The sequence below is a fragment of the Brienomyrus brachyistius genome, chromosome 6 (genome assembly GCF_023856365.1).
Source record: "Brienomyrus brachyistius isolate T26 chromosome 6, BBRACH_0.4, whole genome shotgun sequence".
Classification (NCBI taxonomy): domain Eukaryota; kingdom Metazoa; phylum Chordata; class Actinopteri; order Osteoglossiformes; family Mormyridae; genus Brienomyrus; species Brienomyrus brachyistius.
The window spans coordinates 12,676,800-12,689,780 of record NC_064538.1 but is presented as its reverse complement, the minus strand read 5'-3'; the positions used below and the strand labels follow the sequence as shown (position 1 = coordinate 12,689,780).

General features: G+C 45.4%; 1 protein-coding gene across 2 annotated transcripts in view; it reads left to right on the top strand.

The window, feature by feature from the left end:
- The window catches only part of cacna1fb (calcium channel, voltage-dependent, L type, alpha 1F subunit), a 34,859-nt gene extending 22,856 nt beyond the window's left edge, over positions 1 to 12,003 (top strand). Inside the window, exons 27-48 of one of the 2 annotated variants that reach the window (XM_049017441.1) lie at positions 23 to 169; positions 333 to 534; positions 844 to 1,002; positions 1,099 to 1,209; positions 1,415 to 1,498; positions 2,550 to 2,678; positions 2,771 to 2,836; positions 4,293 to 4,384; positions 4,505 to 4,664; positions 4,818 to 4,945; positions 5,062 to 5,158; positions 6,866 to 6,968; positions 7,192 to 7,293; positions 7,463 to 7,590; positions 8,108 to 8,233; positions 8,558 to 8,853; positions 9,066 to 9,092; positions 9,428 to 9,565; positions 9,780 to 9,934; positions 10,022 to 10,134; positions 10,223 to 10,558; positions 10,791 to 12,003. In XM_049017441.1, the coding sequence (XP_048873398.1) occupies positions 23 to 169; positions 333 to 534; positions 844 to 1,002; positions 1,099 to 1,209; positions 1,415 to 1,498; positions 2,550 to 2,678; positions 2,771 to 2,836; positions 4,293 to 4,384; positions 4,505 to 4,664; positions 4,818 to 4,945; positions 5,062 to 5,158; positions 6,866 to 6,968; positions 7,192 to 7,293; positions 7,463 to 7,590; positions 8,108 to 8,233; positions 8,558 to 8,853; positions 9,066 to 9,092; positions 9,428 to 9,565; positions 9,780 to 9,934; positions 10,022 to 10,134; positions 10,223 to 10,558; positions 10,791 to 11,063 (3,172 nt within the window). In that variant the 3' untranslated portion in view covers positions 11,064 to 12,003. Of the gene's footprint in view, positions 1 to 22; positions 170 to 332; positions 535 to 843; positions 1,003 to 1,098; positions 1,210 to 1,414; positions 1,499 to 2,549; positions 2,679 to 2,770; positions 2,837 to 4,292; positions 4,385 to 4,504; positions 4,665 to 4,817; positions 4,946 to 5,061; positions 5,159 to 6,865; positions 6,969 to 7,191; positions 7,294 to 7,462; positions 7,591 to 8,107; positions 8,234 to 8,557; positions 8,854 to 9,062; positions 9,093 to 9,427; positions 9,566 to 9,779; positions 9,935 to 10,021; positions 10,135 to 10,222; positions 10,559 to 10,790 lie in introns of both variants that reach the window. The other variant, XM_049017440.1, reaches the window with a different exon arrangement.
- The last annotated feature ends 978 nt before the right edge of the window (positions 12,004 to 12,981 follow it).

Genomic DNA, 12,981 nt, shown 5'->3' with positions numbered 1-12,981 from the left:
GTCATGTCTGTGTGTCCCTCAGGGGCACCTTTGTTGTGTACAAAGACGGCGATGTGACTCAGCCCATGGTGAAGGAGAGACTGTGGCACAACAGTGACTTCAACTTCGACAACGTCCTGATGGGCATGATGGCTCTCTTCACCGTCTCCACCTTCGAGGGCTGGCCTGCGTGAGTGTCATCTCTTCACACACCCTTGAAGTCTGCAAAGCTTTGCAGAAGCTCGCTTTCTAATATATGAGAGAGGTTCTTGTTATCTGTGTCACACTCAGCAGAAGGCAGAAGCATCTCGTTTACTCTGTTCTTGCTGACCTCGGGTCTCCAACTCTTTCAGCCTTCTGTACAAGGCTATTGATGCCAACGGCGAGAACACTGGCCCCATCTACAACTACCGGGTGGAGATCTCCATTTTCTTCATCGTCTACATCATCATCATTGCTTTTTTCATGATGAACATCTTCGTCGGTTTCGTCATCATCACCTTTCGTGAGCAGGGAGAGCAGGAATACAAGAACTGTGAGCTGGACAAGAACCAGGTTGGTCCAACGAGTAGGTGAATAAATCCGTAGAAATATTGCAAATTCAGTCATTTGAAAAGAAAAGCACATAATATTATTCTGGAAATCACTGCTTGAAAGTCAGTGAGGGTGTTTTCCACCTACAAAACTCGGCGATTGGATGGTGAGCTGAGTAAGGTGTGTTTGAGCAGGGAAACCTGCCAACTGTGTTGCACACTGGCCCTCCGGGACCGGAATTGGGAAACCCTATACTAGACATTTTGATTTATTAATTTAGGTTTCTTCTTGTCATTGTATTAATGCATATTGTTCCTCTGTGCGTCTCAGAGGCAGTGCGTGGAATATGCCCTGAAAGCCCAGCCTCTGAAACTGTACATACCAAAGAACCCCATCCAGTACAAGTTTTGGTCTATCGTCAACTCGACCGTGTTTGAGTACATCATGTTCGTCCTGATCCTGCTGAATACTGTGACTCTGGCAGTGCAGGTAACGGATGCTATTGTCTGACTCCTCCCAACCAGACATAATTACAAGTGTTTCTGAGCACAAGACAGTAATACATTCTCTTTTTAAATTTCCCAGCACTATGAGCAGTCAAAAATATTCAGTTACACCATGGACATCCTCAACATGGTTTTCACGGGACTCTTCACTGTGGAGATGGTGCTTAAGATTTTGGCACTAAGGTTCCGGGTGAGATTCTACTGTTGATCATCTCCCATCCTGTCACGCTTACTCAGAAATACACTCTTACAGTCAAGCTTCTATGGCCATTAAAATACGGACCAGTCAACCAAGGAGTGGTACCTGCGGACATACTCTGAAGCTTATATCGTTCCTCTCTTTGTCGTTCCTTGATGAGCCCGTGAATGACACGACTCTCCTTTTTTTCATGCAGCATTACTTCACCGACGCCTGGAACTCCTTCGATGCACTCATCGTGGTGGGCAGTGTGGTGGATATTGTGGTGACAGAGTTTAGCGTAAGTTTGGAGATACGCATGGTGATTTCACCACTTGCATGGGGAATATTTAGTGCACTTCCGTGAACAGCATCATGACATCAAATCAATTTTGAAGCAATCTATAGGTGTGTTGTTCATAATGGATGCATTGTTAAAGGTGCTCTAAAAGCAGACATTTAAGCAGTTTAGAAACAAACTTATATACTGTTCAGTAAATACAGTATGTGTATTAGGGGTTTGCCTCTCCATCACTGAGGCTGATGTGACACTTCTCGATATAATATAATAAAGATGCATATGAAACAACTACTAATGTGATACGATCTGAATCATTCCTGAATTCATTCCTGATTCGACACAATGTGATACAACAAAATACGATGCAATGCAAAAGGATATCATGCTGTGCAATTCAATATGGTACAGATACAGAAACATTTTTATACAGAAGGAATCAATCTCAACATAAAATTATTGGTCAAAAGCGATTTGTCACATTTCTAGACAATAATTTAATTGGGGCAATCGCATTGCGAACTTTCATGCCGGTGTACTGATGCAAAACTGGGAATCTTACCATCCCTAATATGTATATGTAAGGACTGTTGTATAATGGTGTCTCATTAACACAGCTGCCTCACACCTCCAAGATGGGGGTTCAGATCTCACCTCCTTCTGTGGAGTTTACATGCTCTTCCCATGTTCATGTTGCAGTGGAGAAGATGCTGCTCCTTGATCTATACATGCACACTTCATCCCACCATCATTATGTTCTTCGTCATATCATCACCTTCATCATTTGAAAGCCCTTTTCGCTCCTTAGCATGCAGGCCATGTGACAGGTAATCAGAGAATGCATTAGTACATTCTTTGGATGGAGAGGCATATGGCTTAAACCTCTTCATTGTCACCCCACTGTCTGTCAGTCTTTCAGAACAAAAGTTATATGTAATACTTAATAATATTTAAATATGAATACTATATATATACACGATGAGTATTGATCAGTATGTGCAATTCCCTCTGTGTGTCTTTCCCTGCCCCTGCGTGTCCCTCCCTTTCCCCGCAGAGTTCCGAGGACAGCTCAAGAGTCTCCATCACATTCTTCCGTCTGTTCAGAGTGATGCGGCTGGTCAAACTGCTCAGCAAAGGGGAGGGCATCCGCACGCTGCTCTGGACGTTCCTCAAGTCACTTCAGGTCAGCGCTCGTTGCAAGTCTGGGCTCCGTGAAATACACCACTTCGCGGTCAGGTGGTCCTGCTATTGGTGTATGTTGTTTCTCTGACGCAGGCCTTGCCCTACGTCGCTCTCCTCATCGCTATGATCTTCTTCATCTACGCTGTCATCGGCATGCAGGTGGGTACCTGCTTGTTGGCTTTTACTGAATGATATTGTTTGCAGTTTAGATCCTTTGAAAAACAGTCTTGTGTTTATGATCTTTTGTGAATAGATGACAAGTGCCATAGTTTCATAGAAGAATATGACTGTACATATTTTATTATCCTATTAGATAAAAAGTATCAGAAACTGAAAATAGACTTTTTGTATTTTAATTGAATCAGATTAGTTTCCATTTTGTTAACATATTTTTGACTCTTTAGAGCAAAAGCTAACCATGTAAACAGTGTGTTCTAAAGAACTGTTTCTCAAGAAGTCAATGACTCTGTTAAAATGTAGCTTAAGTAAATCATTTATAGATATACCAATGACCTTTTCTATGTTAGTTAACTCTCAACAGACGTGGCAGGAAACATCATAATATAATGATGAATAGGAAGTTTTATATTTTTACCTGTGGTGTTTGAATACATTAAATCGTCCAAATTTTCCCAACCTTGGGGCATTACTGGTTAACATGACCCTCTGAGAATACTAAATGTCCCACGTAGGCGAAGAAAATGAAAGAAAAATTTTGTAGAAATCAGAGGAAAGTATTCCCATAGAGTCCCTGCAGTTAACTGGTTCTAATGAAAAAGTAATTGCTATTGATGTCCTAATATATTTCAATCTTGAAATCACATTTCCACTTGTTACTATTGGAGACTGTCGCTGGAAATCAGTGAGCTGAAGGCCAGGAATATATTGCTCTTAGTCTTTAACATGGCCTGTTTTTATTTTAAGGACCTGTTTTATGTGTATGAGATGAAACAATCACACAGACCAGATGGTGAATTTACTCTCCACTTTTCACACAGCAAGAGAGCCAAAGCATGTGTCTAGGTCAGACAATGCGAGGAACATGTATTTCTACAGTCTGACCTACAGTACATATAATAGTCATCTTAGAACTTTAATTCTTTAGTTTTTGCTAATGTTGTGGAGTATACATGACAAATATTAAATTCAGGACTAACCAATCATATCTGCTAAGGGTCAACAGCAGTGTGTTCCAATCTGGTTCTTCCCGCAGACAGTCCACGTTTTTGCTCCCTCCCAGCTCCCTGCCAGACAGTCCACGTACCAGCAGCTGAGAGGGAGCAAAAACGTGGACTGTCTGCGGGTCCTCGAGGACCGGGTTGGGAAACACTGGTATTCAGGCTTTTGGGATAACCTTTAGGTGCGCTGTTCAAACCTAGGTGTGAGAACTCTTCTGCCAATCAGTCCTCTAATCAATAATCTAATTAGGGAGTTACAGTGAAAACCTGCACACACAGCGGCCCTTTCTGGATACGACTGCCCACCCCAGATTTACCTGCTTTTTAAGGTTTTTTATCAAGCCATATCTGCATACTGTTCAAATACATGCACTTTTATTGCCTTCAGCCTAAAAAGTCACTGCTGTTTTTGATTGATCCCCCCCCCCCTCCCCCAGACTTTTGGAAAGATTGCCATGCAGGACCACACACACATCAACAGGAACAACAACTTCCAGACCTTTCCACAGGCTGTGCTATTGCTCTTCAGGTGTGCAGGGTTCGGGGGAGCATGCCGCCACGGTATGGATATTTATACAAATAATACGTGCACACAAGGCCAGAATAACAAGCACTGCTCAGACGGAGTCTGCCCCCTGGTGGCCAACAGGTGTGCCACAGGGGAGGCCTGGCAGGAGATCATGCTGGCCAGCCTGCCAGGGAAGCGCTGCGACCCAGAGTCGGACTTCGAGCACGGAGAGGAGTTCAGCTGCGGCAGCAACTTTGCCATCGTCTATTTCATCAGCTTCTTCATGCTCTGCGCCTTCCTGGTGGATATGAGCCGTGCAGGGAGGGTGGGCGGGTGTTCGGGGCCCCTTTTCATTCAAGCCTCTGAGCAAAGCAGTGTGAAGCCCATGTGTGTGCAAGTGCATCCCTAACAGGTGCCCCCCTTCCCTGGTTTCTCCTGTTTCACTCTTTCCCAGATTATTAACCTGTTTGTCGCCGTTATCATGGACAACTTTGATTACTTGACCCGTGATTGGTCCATTCTGGGTCCCCATCACCTAGATGAATTCAAAAGGATCTGGTCTGAATATGACCCTGAAGCTAAGTGAGAATCCTTCTCTCTCTCTCTCTCTCTCTCTCTCTTTCTTTCTCTCTGCAGTGTGGAGGTTGGCATAGTAGTAATGTGAGCTTCCTGAGCTGTGCTTTGTCGATTTTTTTCAGGGGACGCATTAAACACTTGGATGTGGTGGCTCTGCTGCGGAGAATCCAGCCCCCCCTGGGTTTTGGAAAGCTTTGTCCACATCGTGTTGCCTGCAAGGTACGTGCCGACTAAGTTCGAGCACAGAAACAGTATCGTAAACAGCCCCCAAGAAGAGAGCAAAACCACAGAAATAATGGTGCCTAACAATATGAAAGAGGATTTTACTATCTATGTTAGTATTTGGTTCGCCACCGGTGCTGTTCGAAAGTTTGTGAACCCTTGTGTAGCCCTATAATCCTGTATTTGATTGGAATGAGAGATGCAGACTAAATGCCTCTTCTACCCACTTATCTGTAATGGGATACTGTATGAACAGCATGGGACACAAGGAAGGAGTACACCCGGGATGGGATGCTGTTCCATTAAAGAACACATATACACTAAATGTTATTTAAAGATGCCAGTTTGCTCACTTGAGACTGCAGGAGGAACCCTTCGTGATATGGGGAGAACATTCAAACTCCATAAATAGCAGGAGGATTTAAACCCCCCAAGTCTGACAGTGTAAGACAACAGTTCTAACCAGTGAGCCGCTATGCCTCAGACCTCTTTTGAATTTGATGAGATATTATTCCAAATGTCAAACTCTCTTCATCGGGAGTGATTAGTGTTGCTATCATGCTGTGAGACCCATGTTTCATGCAGCAAATAGGCGGCTTGATTCTTCCACCGTGTTTCAGTATGACTCATGAATTTATGATTTTCTTAATGATGGTGCGTCAACTAGGCCCAAAGCAGCCACAAACACAACCCCACTCCACTGGGGGGAGTTTATTTGTCAGTGATGGCTTAATGGTTAGGTAAACACGCTTGTAATTGAACAATCGCAGGTTTGAATCCCTGACCAGCAAGGCACCACTGAGGTACCCTGAGCAAGGTACTGCTCCCCGGGCGCTGAATTAGCTGCTATGCCCTGTTATGTCACATTGTCACATATGCGTTAAATGCAGAGAACACATTGTGCTGTTGTGTGTCAACAATGACAATTGATCTCTAACTTCTAAAAAATTTTGAGGAAAGGCCAATTTTAGACATTCCTACAGAAATGTATGAAATGGTGTTTTAAAAAAGGCAGGACATGTTTCCACCTGGCTAACCTGTGGTTAATGCTAATGCTGTGTCATAGAGATATGAACATGGAAGTCAGCTGCTGAAAAGAAGGCTGATAGGTCCCATGGAATCTCCAGCACATCCTACAGTATATGAGAATTAGTGCTGTTCAAAATCAACCCAAACTGAGTTCTGAACCTTTATATTGAAGCATTTAATTCAGCCACTGTCTTTGATTGGTTAATGTGGTATGCAGTTACTTATATGCTGACATTTGTCTGATGATTTTATCCAAAGTGATTGCAATCATACATGCAGCCCTGGAGATTCAAACCCACAACCCTTGCATTGTTGGCACCAGCCTTTGCTTATTGAGCTACACGCACAGCGTCGTACGTCTTCGACTGACATAATGAAGTGTGTTCCTCCATCAGGATTTGATTAAGCGATGAAAACTCAACTTCTCTGGCCTGGCACCCTTAAGGAAGCATAGATCTGGTAGGGCTGTGACCCACCACCTCCACCATGGCCAAAGGACCAGAACTGCATTTGGGGTTCACAACCTGTCTAGCAGTACTGTATTAAACCCTGTAAAACTATTATATACCTCTCTATGTGTACTGTGGCAAGGTCTTCTCTGGGTAGATATTTATCTTTTTTTTTCTTTATGGGCTGTTGTCTGCCTCTTTTTTTCCATCCCCTTCTCCCTGGCAGAGGTTGGTAGCCATGAATATGCCGCTGAACAGCGACGGCACAGTAACCTTCAATGCCACTCTGTTTGCTCTGGTCAGAACTGCGCTGAAGATTAAAGCAGAAGGTCAGCCATAGGGCTACGCTTGTCCTCCACCGCGGGGCTCATCTCCGGTTCCATTGCCAGATACAACTGATACTGAATGCATGGATGCTTTCTCACATCATGTTGATGTGCATGACAATTTTGGCAAATTCAGCAATCCCGTTAACAACTATATAGTCTCCATAGCTGTCTAGTAATATTGTCTGTTCTTTTTGGCTGTTGTGCTAAAATCAATCCCAAACAGGAAACCCTGATCAGGAGAATGAAGAGCTGAGGTTAATCATCAAGAAAATATGGAAACGCATGAAACCCAAAATTCTAGATGAGGTCATTCCCCCTCCGGATGGTGAGACACGACACCTTTTTATATCTGACTGCCCCAGATCAGCATTCATGAAGAGAATTCACCTTTCTCTTTATTTAAACCTTTCCATCCCTGTCATGCATGTCTTCCCCTCAAACCTCACCGCAGATTAATCCCCCGTGAGTGCACTGACGTCCTGTCTCTCTTACAGAGGAGGAGGTAACAGTGGGTAAATTCTACGCCACTTTCCTAATCCAGGATTACTTCAGAAAGTTCCGTAAACGGAAAGAGAAAGGGGTGCTGGCAGAGCCCAACACCAATAACTCCTCTGCCCTACAGGTACATGCGCTATTTTGTCTGTGTTTTTCTTCACTGGAATAGTCTAGTACATGCAGTTATATACGTTTTGACGGCACGTGACGCACACACTTGGAAATGTGCTCTGTCTTGGCGTAAGTTGTATTACTTATTCTGAGGTAAATAAACAATTAAACAGTCCTGCTTAACCTGCTTACAATCGTATATCTGTGTACACATACAGTATATATTTATAAGTGAGAACATTTTCTGTCTCTGCCTGTCCCATGACCATTCCTTGCTTTGGTGTTGTGTTATTGTGTGGATTACTGAGACGTTTTATTTTTATGGTGATGGCAGTTTGCTCTGTGCCCTAACGGGCTGTTCGGTGCACCGCTGAGTGCAGTGTGTATCTCACTGGACCCCGTGTTTCTGTCAGCTTATTAATCCACTGGAGTGTGTATGTCCACATTGATGGTCAGGCTGCGCGTGGGTGTACAGTACAGCATATATACTGTGCCCCCCCCCCCCCCCCCACTTCTGCATATATCTGTGTCAGGCAGGGCTGCGTACACTTCAGGACCTGGGACCAGAGATGAGACTGGCCATGTCGTGCGATCTCGAGGAAGAGGAGGAAGAGGAAGGGCTCGAGGAAGACCAGGAGGAGGATGAAATTCATTATAAGGTCATTAGTATAACGACCATATTAAATGTCGCCCTGGCTGGCCACGCCCTTACTCCGCCCCCATCATAATTCTCTCCTTTGGCAATAAGACAGATTGCCTCCAGTTAGACCAATGGTACTTTGCACTTAAATATCCATAGATCGATCTTCCTACCTGAGATTGCTCTATTTTCCTTTAGTACATTGCAATAAATCACATTTAACCATAGGGGGAACACAATTATGTAATATGAAGTATGCGTAAAGAAATGTTTGCTGCTGGGTAGGAAAGCAGGGAGAGTTGAATGATAATAACATTTAACTAGCCTGTCTTGCTCCCTACAGAGTAGCGGCATGTTTTCTGGCCACACCGACCCCGCCTCTCAGAACAGACGTGGTTCTGTGGCCCCGCCCTCTCCCAGCTCCCCCACCCCGTTCTCAGGTGGACCATGGGGGGGAGGGCTCTCTAATAGCCTGGCCCATCAAACCTCTATGGCAGCCTTGTCAAAAGAGCCCAATGGAAATGCGGTGGTGGAATCAGAAGAGCCCAGAGGTATGGAGAACCGCAAGGTTCCCTCGCACCGTCGGCGCGCTTCCACCAGAAACAGGACGAATCGGCCACCTAAAGACACGCTCAACAGGCGAGTTTATCACCAGTGTCAGGGGCTGATGGGAAAGGCGTCACACACAAGCAGGGGCAGGACCATGTAGCAGAATAACATGCAGGAAAACACGCAAACGTGACCAAAATGTTAGTCTAGATAACTCCCCATTTCACAAGCTAATGTGTTTGCTGTAGTTTGCTGTCCTTTTTGCTGAAGCTGTACTTTTTCCTTGTGCTTTTGAACAGCAGAGTGCAGTACTACAATAGAAGCTTCAGGTAAGATTATCACCACTATTCCATTCTTCATCAGTACTACCATTTAAATTGGGGCCATTCCATTTAGGATAAATCTCCTCTAGTTGTTATATATCTTGATTTTCTGTCCTTGGTTATGGCATCACTGTGAGTAACGTATATATCTGTGCGTCCCCTTATTTCAGCATGTAACTGAACTCACTTTTACTTTCTACTGATTAAAAATAAATGATAAACGCCCTACTTCAGCTCCACTGTTCTATTTAATGCCATCCTGTACACCTCGCTCTTCTCGTGCTGCCTACTCATTTCCTTTTCGTCCTCGTTACCTCAATCTCCATCCTCCTTTTGCTCAGGAGAGACTCTGAGGATGCTTGCGTCACTCCTGGTCGAAGGCATGGCAGCTCGCAGGAAGCCAGATGGGAGGAGTGCCCAGGGGAGCGGGGCTACTACGGCAGGGATGAGGAGGCGGGGAGCGCAGTCTTCCGGGACAGGTACGGAGATCACGAACGGGGGCCAGACCACGGCACAAGTAACTCCTCATGATTGGACGCTCAGTATTTGTAGTCTAATATTTGTAAACGTCTGTTAAAATGTTAATTCAATGAATGTCACATTATTGGCAGTTCCCATGACAACTGTATCACACAACTGTATGCACCAACCTTGCATGGGATCTGAGTTTCCGGCTGTCGGCTCCCATTTCAGGCAGCAGTACCCTGACACTCCATGCATGCACCCTGGGCACCGTGGGCATGAGTACAATGCACAGGTGCCTGGACAGAAGCCGCACGTCACTCACTATGGCTACGGAGACTGCCAGCAGCCAGCTCGGCGACGCCTGCTTCCAGCCACACCCACTGGTACCGGCCTGCCGTTGTCTGCTACTCATTCAGCCAAAGTCTGCCGCGCCCTCCCCACATTCAGCATGACTCCCCCCTATCACTCAGGACGCAGGCCTGCTTTCAGCATCCAGTGTCTACGGCGCCAGGGCAGTGCCGACGACCTTCCCATCCCAGGCACCTACCACCAAAACTCTCCGCCCCACCAGGCTCGCGCACAGGTGCAGTTACAGCGTTCGTCAAACTAAGCCAAGTTCGGACCCCATTCCTCTGTCTGATGACCCCCCCCCCCCACCTCTCCCCCCACAGATGTACGGCAGCTACGAGTCCCGCCGCAGCAGCACACGTTCTTCCGCCAGCTCCACGTCCTCATGGGCCAACGCCAGCCCTCGGCGCAGCCGCCTGCTCTACGCCCCCCTGATCCTGGTGGAGGACGACAGTGTGGGGGGTGGGCCCTTAGTGTGGGGCAACAAGAAGGGGGGTGAGGCCAGCCATTCTGACCCGGCCAGGCCCGGCTGGTACTGCGGCCCTGGCGGAACAAGTGGGTCACAGCCCTACCGGACCTACGCCACCTTGCGGGTGCCGGGTCAGCTCAGCCCACACTGCAGGGACAAGAGAGGCAGTGCAGACAGTCTGGTGGAGGCGGTGAGAAGCGTCTTCATTAAAATTCTTTCCTGTATTAAACCTGCTGAGGAAATGCCTTTACGGCAGCTATTCAAGAAGAAGAAGGTCAGATATCATAGGAAAAAGAAACATTCACAGTGCTGATCGGTGCGGGTTTATTTCAAATGTGAGGAATGCAGCTACATATCTGATGCATTTATAAATCACACTTTGTCAGCCGTGTGTTAAAAATGTGATATCACCCCCTGCCCAGGTCCTGATCTCGGAAGGGCTTGGTATTTATGCCAAGGATCCCAAATTCGTGGCCTTTGCCAAGAGGGAAATCGCTGATGCCTGTCAGATGACCATCGATGAGATGGAGAGCGCCGCCAGCGACCTCCTGAGCCGCGGAGGGTCCGACGGGGGTGCCACAGGGGGGCTCCTGACCCACTCAGATGCTGGAGCCCTGTACAGCGATGACGAACCCGTGAGGAGCCGAGACGAGGAGGAGCTGGCTGATGAGATGACATGTGTCACTTCATTCTGAGAGTCGGCCGGGCGGAGGAGCTGGCCCAGGATCAGCCGAGTGTCACGTACAGGCAGAGAGGGAAGAGGAACTGAGAAGGGTGGAAAGGATGGATGAGCATAGAGTGTATCAGATTAACCTGGAAGAATGTAGCATGAGCTACACTCACTATATAGCACATTTTTGTGAGGATTAATGTCCCAAAATGGATCTTTTATCAATGCTCCACTGCACCTCATATTTGTGCATGAGTACGTTGTCTTATCTTTTCATCAAAGCTGAATCGGTCATTGCAGGGGCTCTGGCACTGACGGGTAACAAGCCCAGCAGAGCACAGACAGACACCTCGTGACTCCTGAGGGTCCTTCATTCCTGCACCCCTGCTCTATTCCATTTCTTAGTGTATTGTATTAAGTTATAACAGTTTTTCTGTAGTGGACTTTACCTTTCTGTTTGGTTTTCCCACACACTGTAGCAAACTACACCATGTTAAAATGCCATCAGGAACCCTAGAGATTTGGAGGGTGCAAATGCCAGTTCCATAACGTTTACATAACGTTTTGTCTATAAGAAGCATATTCGTGCTCTTTTACTGAAACTGAAGAATTGATGTACCGGAAAACTAATGGAAAGTCTTTTACCTGGAACGTGTTAAAAACATTCATATGCATACCTTCAGCTACAGTTTTTTCATGTGGATAAAATGGAGTCAAAGGAACACCTCCCTTTAAACTTTTTATTGTCTGAAAAATTCATAAAACCCTCCGTAAAAAAGAAAGGAAATGTGACAGTGTGACATGGTAGTTAGAACTGAAGAACTGTTCATTTAAAAGGAGTGCCGTTAATGAATCCTTGTTCATTTGGAGAATTGTAGATGCATACGTGAAATTGGTAAACTGCTCTGTAAAGTACCTTCTGTAAGATGTTTTTGATGTACTTGTGAGATGCCATTATATTTGTAAATAAGAAACGAGAACAAACGGTTTCCACCGATTCATGTTGTCATGAGTTTGTATACCATTGGCCTTGTTTGCATGCTGTATCCGTCCTAATGTTTTGCCTGTCAAAGCTCTATCGATCTGCATCGTATTCGGCTCAGTTATCAGCATTTCCCAGGCATCTGTAAGTGACTTATGGGCAAGCGGCCTTTGGAAATATCCAGGATCCTCTGAAGCGCCCCCCCCGTGCCATTCCAGCTTTTCCTACTCTCTTGAATGAATTTAACTAAAAATTCTAATCTCTACTGTTGACTGACAACAATTCACGAACAACATGCTTCTCAAAAGAAGTTCCGCATGTTCTATTACAGTTTTTAAGTATTCCATTGATATACCCGAAATAAATAACATTAGATTTTTTTTAGCCATTGTTTGGTTGGAAGCTAACGCTTAAAATTGAGTCAGTATGTCTGTTTTGGAGGATGGAAGCTCTCTCCTAAGCCCTTTACTCTAAGAGGAGGTCTAGGTCTTCATCCATACAGTTTCAGGTGTTTCGTGATCTTAAATGGCATCAGACATGTGCAGTAGAAAGCAGTGTAGTGTTAGTCTACATCAAACGTCATCCTACCTAACCAATTACATATCTGCTGCCTATAACACTGCCAGAAATTAGTTGACAGGAACTAGTGTCTAAATCTATATCCCCTGTAATAAGGCCACATGGCAGTAGGATGCTAGCACTGCTATTGTAAAAAAAATAATACTAATATGAACTACACACACTGGATACATTGAATGTTTTATCACTGGCACCACAACACTTTTAATAATCATTTTGTTCATCAATCAATGTTGCAAAAAATGTAAACAATTTGACCAATAAAGCCCCTGCATGCACACTCAAGCTATCTTGTGTTACGTAACAGGAAATGGCTACTCCCCCAATACCTACGTAGAATAAAGCTTTATTATCATTGGCTGGGTAGTGGGCGATGTCCCGC